General features: G+C 40.0%; 1 protein-coding gene across 1 annotated transcript; it reads right to left on the reverse strand.

Annotated features, from left to right (window-relative positions):
• Positions 1–17,013: 17,013 nt before the first annotated feature.
• Positions 17,014–23,322, reverse strand: SERP1 (stress associated endoplasmic reticulum protein 1). Its single transcript, XM_060767726.2, has 3 exons — positions 23,127–23,322; positions 22,380–22,455; positions 17,014–18,408 (listed from the first exon to the last, which is right to left on the reverse strand). The coding sequence occupies exons 1-3, from the start codon at positions 23,208–23,210 to the stop codon at positions 18,368–18,370; spliced, it is 201 nt and encodes a 66-aa protein (XP_060623709.1). The 5' UTR covers positions 23,211–23,322; the 3' UTR covers positions 17,014–18,367.
• Between the last annotated feature and the right edge of the window lie 14 nt (positions 23,323–23,336).

The following is a 23,336-nucleotide window of genomic DNA, read 5'->3' on the forward strand; positions in this document are numbered from 1 at the left end:
AAGCAAGGTGGTGGTGGTGGTGGTGATGGTGATGGTGATGGTGATGGTGATAATGATATTCTACCCCACAGAGGAATTATGAAAGCCAAACGGGACAGGACCTCCTACATTTCCTTGAGGTTTTTCACAGAGCAGAAGTGAAAGGTTTTAGAAAGTATTAAGAGTGTACCAATCTTTTGTATGTGAGCATTATGAACAAGGAGTATGTTCCATCCCATTATGCTTCTGCTCACCCCTGAGATGACTGCCATATCTGCACAACCTTACCAAAGGAGAAAGATAGAATTTCTGCTTATGACTTTGCTGAATTCAGCCACTGGGAAAAATAAATACATAAATTGGTAAGCTTTCGCCGTACTACCTAATGTCACTTGTTTTTGTTCACATTAATGCCACCTTTCAGCCTTCCATATTCTTGGATCTCTGAGATGAAATCCTGCCTCCAGTTCCCACCCTGAACACACTACCAAATGTATAGTTTAGATGAAGTCCCTCTGATACGATCTCATCTGCTCAGACCCACAATACTGGGATGCTAAATTATTTGGAATTACAACAAGGATGCCTCATAATACAGAACTCATCATATTATGTATATTAAAATCAATATAGCAAGAGTTTGTCGAGGATGAATCTATTACAGAACAGTCTGAAGACAGGAAATGACAAAATCTCATAGTCATAGCCTATAGTTCATAACTGAGACTATTCAGATGTATCATCAATGAACTACCACCTATTCTGAACAATAACATTGCCCTCTCAAAAGCTCTTTGTGGCAGGCCTTTGCTTGCCTGCAGACAGCTTCTCAAACTTAAATAGTTACTTACCTACAGGAGAACATAAAATACTCATAGGAAGATGGGTAAAGGTTTTCCTTTGACATTAAGTCCAGTCGTGTCCAACTCTGGCGGTTGGTGCTCATCTCCATTTCTAAATTGAAAAGTCGGCATTGTCCGTAGACACCTCCAAGGTCATGTGGCCGGCTTGACTGCATGGAGCGCTGTTACCTTCTCGCTGGAGAGGTACCTATTGATCTACTCACATTTGTATGTTTTCGAACTGCTAGGTTGGCAGAAGCTGGAGCTCACAGTGGGAGGTCACACCACTCCCCAGATTTGAACCTGTGACCTTTCGGTCAGCAAGTTCAGCAGCTCAGTACTTTAACCCACTGTGCCACCGGGAAGATGGGTGCAAGACACTAACACAAACCCTGTTGATAACTGTACCCATACATAATGTCATCACATGACCTAATCAAATCACAATCTTAGAAGTACATCCTGCAATTTGATATATGCCATGCTGTGTCAGCTCTCTACACTGGGCAAACAGGCTGTGCCAGAGGATAAATAGATATAAATCAGACATTAGGAAGGGGAATATACAATAACTCATTGCAAAACTCTTCAGTCCTCCTGGGCCTTTTCCTCTCTGACCTCAGAACAGCTGTCCTTGAACAACAACAAAAAAAAACTACAAAGGAAGACTTGAAATAGAAACAGAGGAATTGGAATATATCCATAAAATCCTATCCATCAACAGGGGTTAAATAGAGACAAATGTTTCCTGGCACACTATACTTATTATAAAACTAGTTAACAACCCAGCCTCGTAAGGACTTTCTTGGATAGATTTTATCTCCTTTCTGGTTCCAGCTACCACCGCACTGCTACCATTCATATGGTTACCCACTTATCTTGGTTTTAGGCAATATCTTTCTGTTTTTTCTCTCCCAACAAACATCACTAAAACTAAGCTTGTCATCTCATCACCATGACCACATGTTTAGCATTTCTTGAGCCTGCCTATAAAAGAATGTTCCTATCTCTAAGAAAGTAGATCTAGGGTGCACCTACACTGTAAAATTAATGCCGTTTGACCCCACTTTCACTGGCATGGCTCAATGCTGTGGACCCCTGGGATTGTAGTTTGATGAGGAACCAGCACGCTTTGGCAAAGAAGGTCAAAGACCTTGTACAACTACAACTTTTATGATTTCATAGCTTTGAGACAGGACAGTTAAAGTGGTGTCAAACTGCATTAATTCTACAGCAGTGGTTCCAAACCTGTGGTCCATGAATTCTTCAGCAGTGGTCCGCAAGAAGTAAAATATGGTCCATGGCCTCACCATTACTACACTGTTGCTACAAGAGTGGCTGGTCTCACAAAATCCTCTTACAGTGCCAAGGCTTATTAAATATGGTTTTCTGTGGGTGAGCAGATGGTGACAACTGGATGGCATATGTTCTGAATCAAAAACTAGAGCTGATGTGGTCTATCCCATGCAGTTTTCTGAATCAGCACCCCAAATAATCAAGCCAAATCTAAAATTGACCAAAAACGCATTAGTACCCCTTTTGGTATAATGTTGGAGAGTGGTCCCTGGTCAAAGTGGTCCCTGGTGAAGTGGTCCCTGGTCAAAAAAAAAAAAGGTTGGGAACCATTGTTCTACAGTGTCGATGCACCCCTAACTTATGCTATTATCTTCATTTGCTCAGGTTGCATCTAAGGTGGTAAAGCCTTTGCACATTGATATCTTTTTCATGAGAAACTATATTTATACTTCCTTGGTATTTATTCACTTTTTGATGCAAATTTAGCCACACTATAGCAATAGGCTTAAACTCTGTGGATTTCCATATATCAGCACAGACCTTGGTACAAATCAAGATCGATAAGGAGTTAGTCAGAAATCACCTAGCTAACCAAAATGTTTTTAAATACACAGGGACAGATTAACTGCATCCCAGAGTATTGACAGAATTTGTTGACATGGTCACAAAACCATTTTTTCCCTGAAATCTTGGGAAAGAGGTGAGGTGTCAGAGGAATGGAGATTAGCCAGTACTCTGCCTCTCTTCACAAAAGGCAAAAGAGACAATCTAAGAAACTGCAGGCCAGTCAATCTGATGACAATACAAGGAAAAATATTGGATCGGATTTTTCAAGAGTCCATCTGCACATATCTTGATGACAATTCATTGATTAGTAGGAACCAATATGGGTTTGTCAATAACAAATTCTGCCAAATGTATCTTTTATCTTTTTCAGATCAAGTCACTGGTTTAGTAGATGGGGAAATAATGTGGATGCCATTTATCTAAATTTCAGAAAAGCATTTGGCAAGGTTCTCAATGATATTTTGATTAGCAAATTGATTAAATGTGGAATAAATGGAAACACCGTCAAATGGATCCATAATTGGTTGGGAAACTATGCCCAATGAGTTGTCATCAGTGGCTGTGCTTCAAATTGGAAGATCTCACCTGTAATACCACATGGTTGTGTCTTTTGGCTGTTGTTCTTCGATATTTTTATCAATGATTAAATCAGATGTTCCCAGTCTTTTTTTGACCAGGGACTACTTGACCAGGGACCACTTTGACCAGGGACTACTCTCCAACATTAATACCAAAAGGATTATGAATTGGTTTTTGGTCAACTTTAGATTCAGTTTGGGGTGCTGATTCAGAAAATTGCATTGGATAGACCATATCAGCTCTAGCTTCTGATACAGGACATATGTCAGCGACAGCGAAGGCGTGGCAGCCGACACGAAAGGAGTGGAAAAAATAAAATAAAATAAAAGAGAGGAAGGATTTTCATCCTCACGGCCCACTGGTGGTCCGTGACCCACAGGTTAAGAACCACTGATTTAAATGGTGGATTGGAGGGAATCCTTATCAAATTTTCAAATGCTAAAAATCTGGGAGGGATTATTACTATTATTATTATTATTATTATTATTATTATTAAACTTTATTTGTACCCCGCTAGCATCTCCCGAAGGACTCGATGTGGCTTACAAAGGCCGAGGCCTCAACCCACAATACAACAATACAAAACATAGGCAAATTAAAAACAAATTAAAGCAATCTAAACAACAAACAATGAACAATCCACTAAGACACGATAAAACTGGGCCGGGCCAGAGTAAGGGTACAAGAGTTAACTTAATACATTGGAAGATAGAACTAGAATTCAAAGGGACCTTGATAAATTACATAACAACTGAAATCAATAAAATGAAACTCAACAGAGACAAATGCACAATTCTACAAAAAAATGCACAAGTATAGATTAGGGGATAGTTGGCTCAACAGGACTACATGTGAAAAGTACCTTGAGATAATTATGGTTTATTAAAAGTTGAATGGGAGCCAGCGGCAAATGCTATCTTAGCATGCAGAACATCTTTGTTCGGTATGCCTTTCCAGGTCAACAGAAGTAATGGTCCAGCCTCATTTGGAGTACTGCATTCAGTTCTGGGTGTCATATTGCAAAATGAACATAAACAAGTTGGAGCAAGTTCGGAGAAAGGTAATGAGGATGATAAGAGGTATGAACAAGTCATACAAGGAGAAGTTGAAGAAACTGAGCATGTTCAACTTGGTGAAGAGAAGATTTGGGAATGAGACGATTGTACTCTTTAAATATCTGAAGGGCTGCCACAAAGACAATGGCACATGGTTGTTCTTTGCTGCCTTGGAGGAAAGAATGAGATCTAATGGTTTTAAGTTACAGGAGACCAGTTTTCGACTGAACATTAGAAGGAACATCTGGACAATTTAAGTGTTTTGGCAGTGGAATCAATTGCCTTGACACGTAGTAGGGTCTCTTTCTCTGGATGTCTTCAAAAAGAGGTTGAACAACTTCCTGATGGGAATGCTCTAAATGGAGAACCTGAATTGAGCAAAGATTGGACTTGATAACCAATAGCATCCCCTCCAACTCTGTGACTTTATTATTCCTTTTTAAATTTTTAATCTGTTACCGTAAAAACATGTATTCTTGAACACTATGTATTTGACATGGACAATTTGTTCCATGTTATTTCTGTCTCTGGCACCAAAAATTTTGTTAAAGAAGTCATGGTTAGGAACACAACTGGAAGAGGAGAAATATGACAGTTCTAGAAGACAGATATGTTGTGCTCAGAATTAAAAATATTTTTGGATTACAACTCCCAGTGGCTATCCTGATTTGGGAGCTGAACTTAAATAGAAGCTCAGCTTTCTCTCAGCTCTGATGACATCATTTGGTTGCTTGGATTTCCTGTATGGTTTCCTATTATAGGGTGCAGATAGATATAATCTCTGAGAAGGAGATCTCTGTCTCCAAGTACCAGGAGTTACAGAGAACTTGTTGGAGAAGGCTGACTCAGGTTGCAAGCATTTCAGCGAAACTTCACATACCTGTTTAGGAAGTTGATGTCAGGGCACAATGAGGACAGGAATCTCCCAATAAGTCCTGGCTCCCAGGTAGAGACATCTCTGAAAAGGCTTGAATGCAATGGTTGCCAAATTAAGTAGCATTCCAGGCCCTGAGGTTTCAGGGATGGGCCAGTTATCTCATTCTGTGTGACACATTAAGCATCCACCACCGTTTCTCAGGGTATGTCATTCAAATTAAAGAGAGGCCAACCAAGTCTTACAAGAGCCTTGAATGGCCTTCAAGGTGACCAATTGCAACATTCACGCTTGCCTCCAACAGACAAAAGTTATTTTTCCCACCCTGGACACTCCACAGATATATCAACCCTACTTGCCTAGTTTCCAACAGATATCACAGCTTCTAAGGATGCCTGCAATATATGTGGGTGAAATGCTGGGAGAGAATGCTTCTGGAACATGGCCATACTGCCTGGAAAACTCAGAGCAACCCAGTGATTCCAGCCATGAAAGCCTTTGGCAACACAAGGCTATTAGGCTTTGACTTTTGCTAATTTGATTAGAAATTTCTAGAGAGGACATTTTTCTAGATACTTTTAGGTCCTCCAGCAAAATTCTGTGGTCAACTTCAAACTGGTCTAGAGAGTCCTGGAGATCGTTTCTCTCAAGGCCCTTCCTTCTGTAGTGAATTAATTTGATAGTGGATTTATTCCGTGCCTTCTTGGAAGGTGCGGGATAAATGCACTATTTTCGGTGTCTGGACTACAGTCCAGACATCATTCCCACTGTTAACCTGCAATATTCTGGGGGCTTGGGGGGAGGGTGGGAGGGCCTCCCTACATTCTCTTGGTCTAGTCTTGAGAGAACATGTGGACAACCCACACCAGAAAGTGTGATGGGTATGGACAGCCCTATCAAAACATCCGTGTTTTTATAACACGGATGCTTTTGGGATAAAGGGCTGTCTAGATCCGCCCTGAGTCCACACTGCTATATATTCCAGTTCCAAGCAGATAATGTGGGATTTTGTTCAGCTGTGTGGAAGAGGCCTCAGTAAAAAAAAAAAAACCCACTGCATTTTTAATTCATGGTTTTTCATTTCACAGGCCCTTGTACACCTTGATCTTAGTCAATATGGAGAACTGATTGTAGTAGGTTGGAGTTTTTAAATGTCTTTGATACCAAAACAAGTGTATTAGTATCCATTGTATAAAAAGTGGAAGACATATGTGCAGGTCTTGATTTGTCCTGAAACACACACAGGAACTTATTTAATAATTTTGAAAATGTACCTAGAAAGAAAGAAAATTAAAATATATATATACACGTTTGTGTGTGTGTGATTGATCTTGGTAGTAGATGGCACTGCAAGTCAGCATTCATTTTGTTCAGAGCTGTTATGTAGCAGTGCCCCCTAAATAGTGGATCAGAAACACTGATATAGCGTCACAAGCTGCATGCCAGTGGATATGGTTGGGGGCTGGCTATATAATTTTTAAAAGCCCTCTAGCTGGGTTCACCCAGGGAAAGCATTGATTCGTTCTAGGTAAAACACCAAATTTAGATGATAGTTGTGAAACGTGTGCAAAAATACTATTGCACTAAAATATTTGTGTCTGAATCCTATTGTTAATTGTAATTAGAATAGATTCACAAAATCATTTAAATTTGCCTATGCTTTGAGTAAGTCTAGCTAACATTAAGCAATAGTATCATTATACAGTAGTTGAGCATTCAGAACACTCTTGGGCCCCTTCTACACTGTCATATAAAAATCATATTATCTGCTTTGAACTGGGTTACATGGTAATGTAGACTCATATAATCTAGTTCAAAGCTGATAATGTGGATTATTTGCTTTGATAATATGGAATATATGACAATGTAGAAGGGGCCTTAGTAACTCTTATTATAGCAACCCGAGTCCATATTATGCCCATTTTTCTGATTTTCAGGAGAAGGAAAGAACTGATATTTGAAGCAGGAACTTTCTGCTTCCTCGTTCACATGCTTGGGCTTCACAGGTTAGCACCTCCTTTTCAAGATCATAACTGAAAATCAGAACTTAACATGTTCTACATAGATACAATGACATTTTTCATTACGGGTAGTTTACAGTGTAAACTAGAGATACTAAGATGCTTGTTTATAAAGCTATTGTCCTTCCAACTGTGTTGTATGCCTTCAAAACATGGACCATCTACAAATGTCACTCTCAGCTTCTGGAACTATTCCATTAGCTTGGCCTTTGTAAAATCCCTTTGTAAAATCCTGCAAATCTCTTGGGAAGACAGGCGGACAAACGTCAGCATTCTGGAAGAAGCAAAGACCACCAGCATCAAAGTAATGATCCTCTGCCATCAACTTCTCTGGACTGGCCACGCTGTCTGAATGTCCAGTCACCATCTCCCAAAACAGTCACAGAATGTTGATGGACAGCAAAGGAGATTTAAAAATGGGTTTAATGCTAACTTTAAAAACTGTGCATAGACACAGAGAACTAGGAAGCCCTGGCTCTTGAGTGTTCTAACTGGAGCACAGCTGTTGCCAACAGTGCTGTGGAATTCGAAGAGGCATGCATGGAAAGTGAAAGGGAAAAACGTATCAAGAAGTTGTGTCAAGCCAACCCTTGTTGGGATCGACTTCCATCTGGAAATCAATGTCCTCATTGTGAAAGACCAGGCAGAACCAGAATAGTCTCTACAGTCACTTGAAGACCAACCACCAAGACTCTACACGCATCAACAAGCGATCACCTATGATGAAAGTGTTATTGGAGTTTTTGTATTAGAACATGGTTATTGGGGGGGGGGGGGGGGGGGGGGTGAAAATTAAGGATGAAAACTTGGACAGATCATTTATTGGACTTAAATTCCAAAATCCCCTCAGGCCAGTATGGTTATCATACTGAATATCCAAGAAATTATTTGTCAGAGCTGGGTGGGAAGACAGATCACTGTATAAAACTGCAGCCCAAAACTTCATTAAACAGTTTCACAACAAGGAGGTTTAGGCTGCCCATATGTGAGTCAGATAATATTTTGCATCTACCCATACATGTTCCTTTCAGTTGTAATTAGTTGTATTACACAGATTGTGTAATACATTCCTTTTATTTTACATACAAGGCTGAATAACCATCAGGCTATGGATGCTATAGCACAAAGAAAGCCAAACCATGGCTTTTAAGTCACCTGTAATGGCTGTAAAGTATAAGAACATTACCACATGCAGCTAATGGCACAGGTTTGAAGGTTCCCAGCCACAAATAGAAGTGCTTACCCTTGCATGATATCATTGTGGAGTCTCTCCAAACTAGTCAAAAAATCCATGTTGAAGAAGTACTTAAAAAAAACCCACAGGGAATTCCTGTTTTTATGCAGCTTAAAGTGCTTTGAATCTGTATTCAAAAGTATTTCCAGGTGGTCCAGTAATCCAAAAGAACTTCAACATTCTGGGGACTATATTGTGGCATTGTTGACATGTTGGACAGGGGATAACTTTGAACTGTTTCATTTCCCCATTGTCATAGTAGTAATCATTTCTTTTTGATGATCAGATCAACAAGACCTCTGGCTGCAAAGCTATAACTTTCCTATTTCACCCCATCTGCTTCCTTTAAAAAACAAAACAAAATTGATTCATGGAATTGTGCAGTTTCACACTGCTAATTCCAGGCATTTATAGGTATTTCCCTTCTTAATTAGGCCATTTTGAACTGTTTACTAACTTTACTTTGTCATGTTGCAGATGTTTCAGCCATTTGTTGGAAGTAAAAGAAGAAAGTGAAACAGCTGGGTTGCAGTTAAACATAAAAAAACAGGATTATGGCCACCAGACTGATTGATAACTGGCAAAATAGAGGAAAAAATGTGGAGGCATTGACAAACTTTGTATTTCTAGGAGCAAAGATGACTGCAGATGCAGACTGCAACCAGGAAATCAGAAGATGTTTACTTCTTGGGAGGAGAGCAATGACCAATCTCGATAAAATAGTGAAGAGTACAGACATCACACTGGCAATGAAGATCCACACAGTCAAAGCAATTGTATTCCCGTAGTAACCTATGGATGTGAGAGCTAGACCATAAGGAAATCTGAGCGAAAGAAGATAGACACTTTTGAACTGTAGTGCTGGAGGAAAATTCTGAGAGTGCCTTGGACCGCAAGAAGATCTAACTAGTCCATACTCCAGGAAATAAAGCCCAACTGCTCACTGGAGGGAAGGATATTAGAGGTAAAGATGAAGTACTTTGGCCACATCATAAGAAGACAGGAAAGTTTACAGAAGACAATGATGCTGGAGAAAATGGAAGGAAAAAGAAGAGGGGCTGACCAAGGGCAAGATGGATGGATCCTTGAGGTGACTAGCTTGAGCTTGAAGGAGCTGGGGTGGCCACGGCCAACAGGGAGCTCTGGCATGGGCTGGTCCATGAGGTCATGAAAAGTCGGAAGCAACTGAATGAATAAACAACAAATTGCTGTAAACTCCAGCCTGAGCTGTTTTGGCAATGAGGGGGGAGCCCCCCCCCCCCCCCGCAAACTACACAAAGCACAAAAAGTCTAGTAATGCATCTCTCCTTTTTATGTATATTTAAAGTATTTAAAGGGACAGTGTTTGTGAACTTGTGGAAGTAATTAATTGCCCCAGTCTCACAATATTGTGAATTGTGCAATTCATCGGGGGAGGGGGGAAGCATGGATGAAGAGGGACAATTCATGGATTGGGAGGAGACAAATCCTAGTGGTTGCAGTAAGGGAAAAGTGCTGGCAAGTTTTTTCAAGCATTTGAAGAAGTGATCTGTGCAAGAAGAAAGGGGGCTATGCTGTTGTGCTCTAGCTCAAACCTAGACAGGTTTGCAGTGCCAAACTTTTTAGAGCCCGAATATAGTTTTATGTGTGCTTTAAAACAGCTTCCCTGTCTTCTCTTTCCCCTGGAGAGAATGTAGTGGTTGCTACAGCAAAATCGACAATATTATAGATCAGAACAAGATAATAAATTTGGATAGGGAATGAGGTAGAATTTCTTATGCAACAGAACAGACGTTCTTTTGTTATGGGTAGAAATTATGCCCTTTTAACAAGAAACAACAAAATAATGAAGATTTCCTCACCCAGTGCATGGTTTGCCAAGGAAAACACTGACACCATTGTTGAAACTCAGAACCTGTGAGCATATGGGCACTACAAAACAGAAGATAAACAGCAGCTGAGGTACAGCTGAAGTGAAACTCCCCTGGTTCGGGGAAGCTTTGCTACCTACGTGGCACTTGGAAGAAGATGGGGAAATCCACAGAGACAGGCTGTTCGAGTAGCTACCATGAATACTATCTTATGGGAGTGTAGCTAAGGAAATCTAATACAAACCAGCACACTGGAAATTCTAAAACACATGATTGTACTATTTATTGCTAGACTGCACTCTTTAGTTAGGAATGGCTGTGTCTATTATCTGAAGAGCATCTCGAAATATTTCACCTTCCAAATATCAAGATTCTTGAGATCTTTTCGAATGAGAGATGAATTATGTCATATACTTACTGTTACTAATGTCGAGGTAGCAATGAGGTTTCAAAAACATAAACAAGCTAGAGGAATGTTGACTAGACAAGCAGAGAGGAAAACAATGGAGTCAGTAAGGTGTACATGACTGTATCGTCTGGGATCAAATCCATTCGTGATTAAAGCTTCCTAGTGATTTGAGCCCAGTCATTATGATTCAATCTAATCTACTTCACAGGATTTCTGAACAAACATGCAAATGATCTAACTTAAAGTTTGCACTTTAAATCAGGTCCTCCATATGTTGCTAGATTGCAGCTTCCAGAATTCCTCAACATTGGTTATAGTGCCCAGGGCAGCTGGAAGTGGCAGTACATTCAGTACTGGTACAGTAGAGTCTCACTTATCCAACATAAATGGGTCAGCAAAATGTTGGATAAGCAAAATGTTGGATAATAAGGAGGATTAAGGAAAAGCCTATTAAATGTCAAAGTACATTATGATTTTACAAATTAAGCACCAAAAAACATCATTCTTTTACAACAAATCAACAGAAAAAGCAGTTCAATACACTGTGGATCCGGACGGGAGGCAGACTGCGTTGGATAATACAAAATGATGGATGAACGAAGGTTGGATAAGTGAGACTTTACTGAATCAGGATATAACTTTTAGTGTCATCCTCATGGGCTCTTTTCCATCCAAGGCCCAGAATTCCAGGGATAGTGGTCTTTCATTGTGAGAACATGGCAACCAACTATCCTGATGCACCTGCTTGGCTTTGCATTGCGCAAAGGCACCAAATCCAGCAGGGAAACTTCATAAAAAGTTTATAGACAGCCATTTTAGTGTCACCCAGTGTGGTTTGCACCTCCCCCCCCCCCCCCCCAAAGTTTAGTGATGTTACTTGATCCACTAAGTGGGTTTGATTATGTGAAGATCCACACAATTCCCACCCGGCTTTGAACTATCTGTATGTAATCTAGAAATATGCTGTCATCTATTTGTCCTATGGGGAATTCTTAAGATTTTTTTTTAATTTTCTGGACATTCAAGTATTATTAGCAAAGTCAGCCATGGCAAGGTCCTGAACCTAATGGACAAAAATGCCTCTTTATTCAAGACTTACTTGGATATTTCATTTGATATATGTATCTGATCAGTTTTGTATGACAAGTTAGTTAAGACACATTAAACAGCTCTTTTTTTGTGATGCCTTCTATGGTTTTTTTTGTTGTTGTTGTTGCTAAAGACCACTCTAACAACTTACATGAACTTGTAATTATATTTGTAACTGTTGTAGGGTGCATCTACACTGTAGAATGAACACAGTTTGATGATCAATTTTACTGCTATAGCTCAATGCTATGTAATCATGGGATTTATTATTTGGTGAGATGTACCCTCAGATGGACACAACTGTTTGATCAACTTTGATTTCTAATTTAGTTTTTTCACCTTACAATGAAAGGATATGGTCCAAGATAGAAATAACATCCATAGTGTTTGAAAAGGCAGATGAGACATCATTTTTAATAAGACAGAACAAGGCTTAACATTCAGATAATCCATATAAGTAGAATTTGGGATAGTTCAGGCATACAGTTTGTTATTTGCTCAAGGCAAGTAATAAATCTTTCTGAACAAGTTTCTTACTACCTCACATGGCAAGCCTTTGGACATACCAAGATGTTTTCTTGTATTTAATGACTGCATTCCTCACTGGAAGTCATTTGCAGGAGAGAGAAAAAAAGATTTCTATTTTAAGCCACACATATGTGAACTGATAGATCTGTTAGAGATTCTAAGCTAGTCAGTAGTTTGTATCTTTACAGTGTGGTCTGATCATTTGTTTAGAGATAAATCCTCTTGTACTGAGTAATATTTATTTCAAAGTAAATGTGTGCAGATTTGCAGTCTCAGCACAACAGCCTTATGAGCATATACATATAATATTTATAATAACTATAATAACTATGAGCATAACTACACATATAATATTTATAATATTGTAATGTAATGCAATATAATACTAGTAATTGTTTTTAAATGCATAATGATTTTGTATTCTGTATATCTAAACTGTTGTAAACCGCTCTGAGTCGCCTAAGGGCTGAGAAGAGCGGTATACAAATAAAGTAAATAAATAAATAAATATGTTAGTATATCTAACTCAGGTTGCACATTGTACATTTCTGTATGTTGGGTTTCACATCAATTTCACAATGCAACCCTTGTGTTGAATGGTAACTAAACCAGGACACTAAAAATGTAAGCAAAATGTACAGTGCACCTCCACTTGCCAATGGTAATACATACCCATGTGCAATGGCACTGCATGTGCAACTATGGACCTCATCACATTAGAGCATGTTTCCACTTTAAATCCAGTTGCTGCCTCCTGAAGAATTCTGGGGCTTGTAGTTTAGGGGGTGGGCCTTTAAAATGCTCAGCCAGAGAGGTCCTGACTCTCACCAAACTACAAACTATAGAATTCTGCAGGAGGAAGCAACTGGGTTTAAAGTGAATCCATGCTCTAATCTGATGAGGCAGCAAGTCTTTGTAACCCTGAGCTACAGGCAGATATTCTCTTAGCAACATAAGCATGTTGAGCAAATTATTCACCATAGCCAGTGGACATATTGTATGACCCCTGTATCCACGTGGGGTATTTTCCTGGATTCCTTTGTGTGGATATACAAAAGTGTGGCTAATAGTGAGCTCTATTGAAATGAAGGAGTTCTGGCCTAAGAATACCATAGAGTCACACTGGATAACTGAGAAAATGTTTAGTGAGAACATATTTTGTGATATGTGGATAAATGACACTGCCAATATCAGTTCTGTGGAAACAGGAAATGTAATATATTCTGCTGACAAAATAGTGACAAGAAGACAGCAGAGCCAGGAAATAGACAACTACCATAAACTTCTTCCTGCCTATCAGAGTGAATGGGAGGAGCAACCCATGAGTACAGGATATTTCTCCTCCACTGCAGGAAAAGCAGAGTTGCGCTTATAGCAATAATGGACACGGTGGCTGTGCATTTGCACATTGCACAATGGCACCCATCATTGACATGTGTTGTGCAATGTTGTGAAATGTTGCTATTATTCTTGAGGGTTGCATAGTGCTGTCACAGTGTATCGCCACACATAGATATTTAGTCTGTGCTGAGGGAGATGTTGGACTGCAGCATACATGTGAGAAAAATAGGCAACAGCTTCCACAAGGGAACTTCTGCTATTTAGTACACCAACAGGATTCCTGAGAAGGAAACAACAGTAGTTCCAACTACAGAAAACAAAGCCACACTGGTAACCTCTTCTCAAGCATCATATGAACAGTACAGTGACATATCCATCACAGAGTAATGCCCATGACACCCTGTTACTTTTGAAGGATTCAGTCATTTCACACATGACAGTGGGGGAAACCTGCTGTGAGTAGATGTCTTACCAACATACAAAAAAACATACAGCATCCCAGCTGTCTTACCCTACATACAACTACCAACCCAAACGGATATCTCAGCATCTTCCATTCAATGTAGGCAGCAAAAATCGAATTAATCTAGAGCCCCGAAAATATATTCACACAAGTTAAATTACTGAAAGAGAAAGAAGGACCAAAAATACAGCAAATTACCAAGAGAAGTGAAGAGAATGCCTGCATATAGAATAATTAGGCTTCTCTGGAATAAGATTCCAAGGCAGATTACAGGATCGAAATCCATCCGTGGAATGAGAAGCAAGCTACAACAGTGCTCAAAGTGAAGGAAACATAACAAATAAAAACTGAACTCTGAAAACAGTCATAAAATTCAGACATGCAAAACAGGTGGGTCAGGTCTGAAATTCACCAGAATGATAGAAGTACTAAAACTAGCCTATGAATGCCTTGCAAAAAATGTTGTATCTGATACCAGAGAAGTAGGCAAGACAGGACTACAGCAGCCTCCTGATCATCATGGGACAGTTATCCCAGCAACTTAGTCTCCATTGGATTTGGGTCTGTTTTTGTTGTCCTCTTCTGGACACATTTCAGATCGTCATTCTCCATAAACTGGAGACAATACTCTAGCGTGAGAGCTGACCAAAGCAAGAAGAGTATAATATATTCTTGCAATATTGACACTGTATTTGACATTAGTCACAGAACAGTGCTAACTCTTTTAGTAATCACAGCACAGTGCTGATTCATAGGTATGTACTGGTTCTCTAAACCTGCAGGACTCTTTCACACACACTGTTGTTGCCAAGGGTCACTCATCTTATATATTTTTTCTACCTTAATACAGCACTTTAACTTCTTAACACTGGTTAAGATCTTCATTTTGCATAGATAATCTAGAATCCTTTTCCTGCCACTTAAGATATTAGCTTGGTCGCTCAAATTGTTGTCCCCTGACAATCAGATGAGCTATCAAGATCCCAAAAAGCTGAAATTGTAGCAGCATGTGGTTTCAAATAATAGTCAATAACCCAAGCCAAAGACCTGCAGAAGTAAACAAGATCTAGAATGGTCAGAAGGAATCTCTGCCTACCTGTACTAAAAACAGCTGAGACAATGAAAGCAGTAATGAAGTTGCATCATAAATGGGGCAGGTCCCAAAAGGCTTGAAGGTGATTTTATCAAGATTTCTCCTCCAGAAAAATTTCCGACATTGAATCTTGAATTACAGCACCACTTATGTAATTCGTCCTAACATTTTGTGGGAATAGAGGATACAACTTTTCAGATACCCAGGTCACACTGCTAAGATATAGGAACCTGCTAAAATATAAAGATTAGCAGTTCTATATGTTTTCTCATGTCCAAAGTATGACATTCTCTATTTGGTTATCTAAACTTCTAGGGAGAACCCAGGCATGAACTGCTCTATGACCCATTTATTTGTTCTTTCAGAACTCCAGGACATTCATAGTACTCTCCTCCAGCACCATCTCTCAAATGAGTTGATTCTCCTTCTATCAGTCTTTTTCAGTGTCCAACTTCCACAATACATAGAAATTGGAAACACAAAGCAATGAACAATACTGGTATTCAGTATCTTTACACTTGAGGATTGTCTCTAGTTCAGTGGTTTCCTATTGGAGACTGCAGTCAAGAAAGAAGGGCAGGTGTGAAAGAGTTACTCAGTGATTCCCAGTCTTTGGTCTTCCAGATGTTTGGACTTCAATGCCCAGAAATCCCAGTCAGCGTACTAGCTGTTAGGAATTGCAGGAGCTGAAGTCCAGAACACCTGGAGGACCAAAGGTTGGGAACCACGGAATAGTTATTTCATACCTGCCATCTTTCTTGACTGCAGTCTCCAATACAAGGTGAAACAGTAGGAAAAGAGGAAGACTGCGCTGCAGATGAATACACCGTCAGGGAAGACACAGCTCAAAGTTTGCAAGACCTGAGCAGGGCTGTTGATGACAGGATGACCTGGAAGTCTCTTATTCATAGGGTCACAATAAGTCTGACTCAATGGCAATTAACAAAGCAAAGTATAAGATCTTTTTTCAACCCTTGACCCTTTACACCCTTTCCAAAAGCGAATTGTCTCTCCTGGGAACAGTGCTCCCACAGCCATATCATACTTGGTTTTCAATTTTTAAAGTGGACTTCTAGCCACTTCTATTTTGGGGGATTTTTGGCCCTCTATGATCTCTAAATGGTCCTAGAAACAGAATATTTCTCCATGAACACACTGCCATTGTCCATCTCTACTTACAGGTATCCTATGTCTCCAAGTTGCTTACCTGAGCAAAGTAATGTTAGTTTGGCATCCCCACAGGTGAAACTGTGGCACACATTTCTGCCAGGCATCTGTATGTGGAGTCCCAAAGATATTTCAGTCCTTGGGAATCTCATTCCTACTCATTTGCCATTGTTATCATTATTCTCTTCCATGTCCGTTTTGAGTGTCATGAGAGTTGTCAAATCTCAATGTTATCTTCACCTGCAGGTTATGCTGAATTTATGCCTTATTGTGACACTAAAGGCAGAATGTTAAGCAGTGTGCTTTGATTCTCCATTGAGTTCAATAGGTATCTTGCCATATGATACCTATTGTGTGTAACTTTATAATGAGATGGATCACAAATGGACTTTGAGGAAGCTTACAATTCAGAGCAAGCCAGTTTCCCTACCTTCCGATCATAATTTTTGGCCCTGTGCTTATGCTGATGTGCCAATATTATGGTCAAATGGGCAATCTGACCATAACGGGCAACCCTAAATTTTAGTGCTGTGTCAAACAGTCCTGTAATGTCTAACAAAAACCAGTTGATGAATTAATTCTTAAATTAAATCCCGTGTGTGAAAAATGTACAAAATTAACACATATCAGATTTTAAAGTAATTTATTGGAAATAGTTCTTGGATTACAAACAAGCGATTCCCATTTACAGAATGTACTGACAGCTCATGGTAAAAACATAGCCTTCCAGTCATTTATCATACAGCCCTGCAAAATTACAGAGTCATATATCTAGCTAGCTTTTCACTCAGCCCTTTAAATAGTTTATTTGTGGTCCAATTACCTGTTGATAAGGCATTTCCTGAAAGAGTGCCAAATTTCACCGCATTCTTGCTATGCTATTTAACAAGATGTTGTTAGAAGTGGCAAAGACAATTCATTTTTGAGTCTACTACCCTGTGAAAATGTAACCCAGTTTCCTTTACACCTTTCTGCTGAAGACTTCTTTGAAATTAACATGCTGTAGAGTAACAAAAAATGGCTCGAGTCACAGCAATATAAAAATTTGGATTCAGCAGTATATTTAACCTATTAATGTGTTCAGCACAAGCAGGGCGCTATTCAGGCTGCATGCATGTTAGTGCTCCCTGGATGAGTTACTGTGAACACTGCAACATTATGGAACAAATCACCAGATGATTTTTCTGCACCTTTACCATATTAACTGTAATTACTCCTTTTGCCCATTCTGCCCCCAAAGGAATGATGGCATAAAATCACTGACACTCAAAGTACAATACAACAACTAAGCATTTTCTGTGAAATTTCTGGCACATTAAAACTGAAGAATTCTGTTCCTTTATATAATCTATAAAGCCATTGGTCTTAAATTACATTGTTTCATTAAACAATCTCCCAGGAAGCATTGGATGAAGTCTTCTATCAGAATCATTTAAGAGTTAAGTTGCCACATGCGATGATAAAACTAAGCTACACATACAGAAGATGTTCTTTTTAGATAAACAAAAGCCACAGCACACATCTGTTAACTAGCTTGCATGAGTGTGCTTCCAACTAGCCATACAGTCACTATCTGATAAGCTTAACTTTTTAATTTTAAATAAAACCATTTCCATTTATACAGAAGATGAACAAAGATCAGTGTTTACATATGATGTGGTCACTAAGTATCTACACTGCTTACACTTAATAGTTCAACAGAAAGCATGAGTTTGATTCACAGAATAAGTAGGTCCACGATTGTAAGTTAACAATAATTCTTTATTGCTTTATACATGTGGTGCTTTCTCAAGGCACTGTGGCATGGACTAGAAAACTTGGAATGATTTGTGAAGGAACCTGGAATGACATATGGTCAACATGGAAAGTTCTTCAGAAGCAAGATGACAGCAAATTTAAATTCCGAGTTATCAAACATCAGGAATGAGAGTTCATAGTTCACAGGAGAAATGAAGCTATCTTGTACAAAGATTTGATCCTTCACATTCCCATCCTGATACTCTGAATAATCTGGAAGATAGCTGGAAAAAGAACAAGAGAAAGATGCTGATAAACAACAGAATTTGTCAAAAGTTCAATATTTATTTATTTATTTATATTACTTCTATCCCACCCATATCAGCCCGAAGGCGACTCAATTATAAGCATTTCCATTAAGACAGAGTCAATACAACGTATTTAAAAAACCCATGAATAAGTTTATTTTAGGAAACTGCATGGATATACTATATATGGGTGTACTGCTTTATGCTTTCTTGTTCTATGTAAACGTTATAGTAACATTACAAAGTAGTGAGTTCTACCATATGGCAAGACGTTTCATTTTCCTGGTTGAAAGCACCCATACTAACTATCAGTGCGATGCCAGATAAATCACTTTTGACTCCATCTGATATATATTTTCTTAGAAGGGGAACATAACCCGGACAAGCTGTCTTAAAAAGCTAGCAAGGTTTACCAAGATGATTTTATTCCTTTCCTTACCATAAAATATGGATATACTATTTATAGCTCACTTATAGTTATTTTAAAATAATTGTTTCTGATCTTATCATGAATGGGAGTTGCTAAAATAGACTTTATCATAAGATATCAAGCTTTTTCCTTTAACATAATTTGGTTAGGCCTTTTTTATTTTCAACACGTGTGTAAAACCAAAGAGAGAAATAATAAAACCCAATATTATTATACCGTTATTAGTCTCAATGGATATACAAAGCTGACGTTGCTACAGTTAAAGAGATCAACTAAGCACATGACACTCTTAATGACAGTGTTTAGAACACTTGCTTTGCATAAGCCTTTTTTTTCAAAGATACCCAATTGCAGGAAGACTACCTTGCAGGTGATTTGGCTATTTAAACAGGGAAGTCTCAAATCATAGTGAGCACAAATATGAATGTGTTTATTATGAAGTGAATTCCACTGAGTTGTGAGATTAACCGACATCTTCCAATGATAGGAAATTCTACAATCCTTACATGCAAGTCTCACTCGTGCACTTATTCTTGTTGACCTACATAAAGTCAATGATAGGGAAGGTGGTTACTAGGGGAATGTGGACAGATGAAGACGTATGAAGTGCAAATTTCTTAAAACAGAGTTGAGTAACAAAGCAGTCATTGCTGTTGCAACTCACACTGAGGCTGTAACTCCATTACACTAAATGAGGTCCCAGGATAGATCACCTGCCACTCTCTATCGAGCCCTCCTGAATTCTCCCTTCACACACACTTTCTACTGATCACTAGTAAACTACAGTATTAGAATTCCTTGAGAGGAAAAAGGATCTTTCCAACCACTACTGGGAATTTTTAAATGCTATTTATATTTCATCCTATTTTAACATCTGTATATTTGAAATGGATATGCGGATGCTTTTATGTTAAGCTGCTTTGAGCTCCCTGCGGGGGAGACAAATAATAAAAATAAGCTTTATTTATATCCTGCCCCCTCTCCCAGGTGGGACTCGGGGTGGTTTACAACAAAACAGCAAATACAGTAAATGATATATCAAACAATAATCGCATGTCAATTAATAAAACAAAATGGTACAGTATTGTGAACAAAAATAAACAGTTTAAAATACTATTTAGCCCTCTAAAACAGTATACATATAAAACACTCTTTAAAAGCAGCCAATTCCTATGATAAGGGTATCCAGCATTATAAGTTATAGTTCTGATAACCATTTAAAGTCCTGTTCGATAGGGTGGTTAATGCTCCTAGCCATCATCAAAAGCCTGCTTAAACATCCAGGTTTTCAACTCCTTCCTGAAAGTTATGAGGGTGGGTGCTTGTCCAATTTCCTTGGGGAGGGCATTCCAAAGGCGCGGGGCCACTAACAAGAAGGCTCTCTCCCTTGTCCCCACCAACCTCACTTGTGAGGGGGATGGGATTGAGAGGAGGGCCTCCCCAGCTAACCTTTGAGTGGGGTATAAATGAATTTGATAATAATAAGGCCTGAAGCTATGTTTTGTGGAACCAATCATCTAGCACTTCTTCTCCATGAATACTTAAAAACTACAGCTCAATTTTCTTTCAGTTTTCTAAATAGAGTTGATGCCACCACCTGCACATGTGGTAAGGCTAATAAATTAGATCAATCACTGAATGTGTAAAAGGTAAAGATTTCCCCTGACATTAAGTTTAGGGGGGGGGGGGGGGAGTGTGCTCATCTTCACTTCTAAGCCGAAAAGCTGATGTTGTCAGTCGGTCACATGGCCAGCATAACTACATGGAGTACCGTTACCTTCCCGCAGAAGCAGTACCTATTGATCACATTGGCATGATTTTGGACTGCTAGGTTGGTAGAAGCTGGGACTAACAGCAGAAGCTCACCCTTCTCCCTTGATTCGAACCTCTGACCTTTCGGTCAGCAAGTTCAGCAGCTCAGTGGTTTAACCCACTGTGCCACCAGGAGGCCCACTCTAAATGTGTGGATGTCAACAATTGCAGGCCGGGACCAACTTGGGCCCTCCAGATATTTTGCACTCCAACTCCCACAATTCCTAACAGCAGACCAAAACACCCAGAGTGCTCAAGTTGCCCCATGCATCTTGTAGGGTTGTTGTGTTAAAATATGAACTTCAATATCAATAAAAGGTATCAGAAAGCCTTGACACACACCTTCACTGTCCCCTCATCTCTGGAACTCCCTCCCCAGGGAAAATAGGCTGGCACCCACCCTACCCACATTCCATACGGAATTAAAGATGTGGATGTTTCGTTGTGCATTTGACTGATGACCCCTATGACAAATGATCTATATCATGACATGAATCTGAATTCCTATATTACGTTTCTATATATTTTTAAAGTTATGCTGAATTGATCCTGTTTAATTGCTCTGTTTCCATGCTATTTCCTATGCTATTTATTTATTTATTTAAAACTTTTATATCCCGATCTTCTCTACCTCTGTAGATGGACTCAGACCAGCTAACAGCCAGAATTCAATGCTAAACAGTAAAAATCAAAGACAACATATAACAAAAGTAAATTACCAATATATATAAAATAAATACACAAAAGCAGTTCGCCAAGATAAAAAACATGTCCAACTCAGTCCGTATATTGTGGTCAATACTTTGGTCGATTATCAGTCTCACCCATCATTCTGCAAACGCCTCACTCCACAGCCAGGTTTTCACTAGCTTCCTAAAGGTCAGGAGGGAGGGGGCAGATTTAATTTCCTTCGGGAGGGAATTCCATAGCCACCACAGAAAAGGCCCTGTCTCTCATCCCCATCAGACGCGACTCCGAAGGTGGTGGGATCGAGAGCAGGGCCTCTCCAGATGATCTTAACGCTATTATATGTTTTGATCCACCTTATCCTTTAACCAGTTTGCATAGTGGTCCTCCTTCCCTGCCTCTCCAAAATTAGCCTGCTGTTGCTTTTGATGCTTGTTTATTATTGTTATGTTGTTTTATGCTGTTTTAATTTGTTATTTTTCCCCCTGTTGAAATCTTTCTCTTCAATTGTTTTTTATTTTATTTAAGTAGACATCCATTTGGAAATGTTTGTTGCATACAGTGCAATACTTTCTATCTATTGTTTTGATTTTAATTGTATTTTGCCTTGGCCCCATGTGAGCCACCCTGAGTCCCTTCGGGAAGATGGAGGCGGAGTAGAAAAATAAAAGTCCTTCTTCTTCTGACCCTGTCACGACTCACTTACTGGATCCACAGACCTCCATCTGCTGTTGCTTTTGTTGCTTGTTTATTATTCTTATGTTGTTTTATGCTTTTTAAATTTGTTATTGCTTTTTTCCCCTTGCTGAAATCTTTCTCAATTATTTTTATTTTATTTAAGTAGACATCCATTTGGAAATGTTTGTTGCATACAGTGCAATACTTTCTATCTATTGTTTTGTTTTTAATTGTATTTTGCCTTGGGCTTGGCCCCATGTGAGCCGCCCCGAGTCCCTTCAGGGAGATGGAGTAGAAAGATAAAGTTCTTCTTCTTCTGACCCTGTCACGACTCACTTACCGGATCCACAGACCACGAAGATGAAGAGCGCCAGCAGCCAGGGCCCCACCGAAGCCTTCTCTTCCGGGGCGTTTCTCTGTGGGGAGAAGAGCCAGAATCATAGAATCATAGAGTTGGAAGAGACCTCATGGGCCATCCAGTCCAACCCCCTGCCAAGAAGCAGGAATATTGCATTCAAAGCACCCCTGACAGATGGCCATCTAGCCTCCAAAGAAGGAGCCGCTACCGCACTCCGAGGCAGAGAGTTCCACTGCTGAATGGCTCTCACAGTCAGGAAGTTATCAAAAAGGAGAAGGAGGAAGAAGAAGGGACCTCATGGGCCATCCAGTCCAACCCCCTGCCAAGAAGCAGGAATGTTGCATTCAAAGCACCCCTGACAGATGGCCATCTAGCCTCCAAAGAAGGAGCCGCCACCGCACTCTGAGGCAGAGAGTTCCACTGCTGAACGGCTCTCACAGTCAGGAAGTTATCAAAAGGGATCAGGAGGAAGAAGAAGGGGATTAAGAAGAGGAGAAAGCAGATCTGGGCCAAGTTGGGCCCTGCAGGGGGTTGGGACTTCAACTCCCACCATTCCTAACAGCCTCAGGCCCTTTCCTTTTCCCCCTCAGCCGCTTAAGAGGCTGAGGGGGGAAAGGAAAGGGCCTGAGGCTGTTAGGAATGATGGGAGTTGGAGTCCCAAACCCCTGCAAGGCCCAACTTGGCCCAGGCCTGCTTGAGATGGCCTGTCCCCTCCACACCCGCCCTTACCGAGGTCTTGGCCACGTTCCCGCGTTGTGTGATGTTCTTGCTGTGCTTCTCGTTGGCCATCCGGATGCGCTGCTTGGCCACCATCTTTGCTGTTGCTCCCTCCGAGCGGGACCTGCCTCCAGCCAAGGCGCCGCGTAAGCAGCAACTGCCCCTCTCACGCAGGCCCCGCCTTCCGGAAGCGCGTCACCAGCTGCCACTCGGAAGTAGCCC

This window comes from Anolis sagrei, chromosome 3 (genome assembly GCF_037176765.1).
Source record: "Anolis sagrei isolate rAnoSag1 chromosome 3, rAnoSag1.mat, whole genome shotgun sequence".
NCBI lineage: Eukaryota > Metazoa > Chordata > Lepidosauria > Squamata > Dactyloidae > Anolis > Anolis sagrei.

Excerpts from the sequence above, each read along its gene's own strand:
- SERP1 (XM_060767726.2), bottom strand. The coding sequence starts at position 23,210 with ATGGTGGCCAAGCAGCGCATCCGGATGGCCAACGAGAAGCACAGCAAG. Across the intron at positions 22,456-23,126 it reads GGAACGTGGCCAAGACCTCG|AGAAACGCCCCGGAAGAGAA; the intron begins GTAAGGGCGGGT and ends TTCTCCCCACAG. Across the intron at positions 18,409-22,379 it reads CTTCGTGGTCTGTGGATCCG|CTATCTTCCAGATTATTCAG; the intron begins GTAAGTGAGTCG and ends TTCTTTTTCCAG.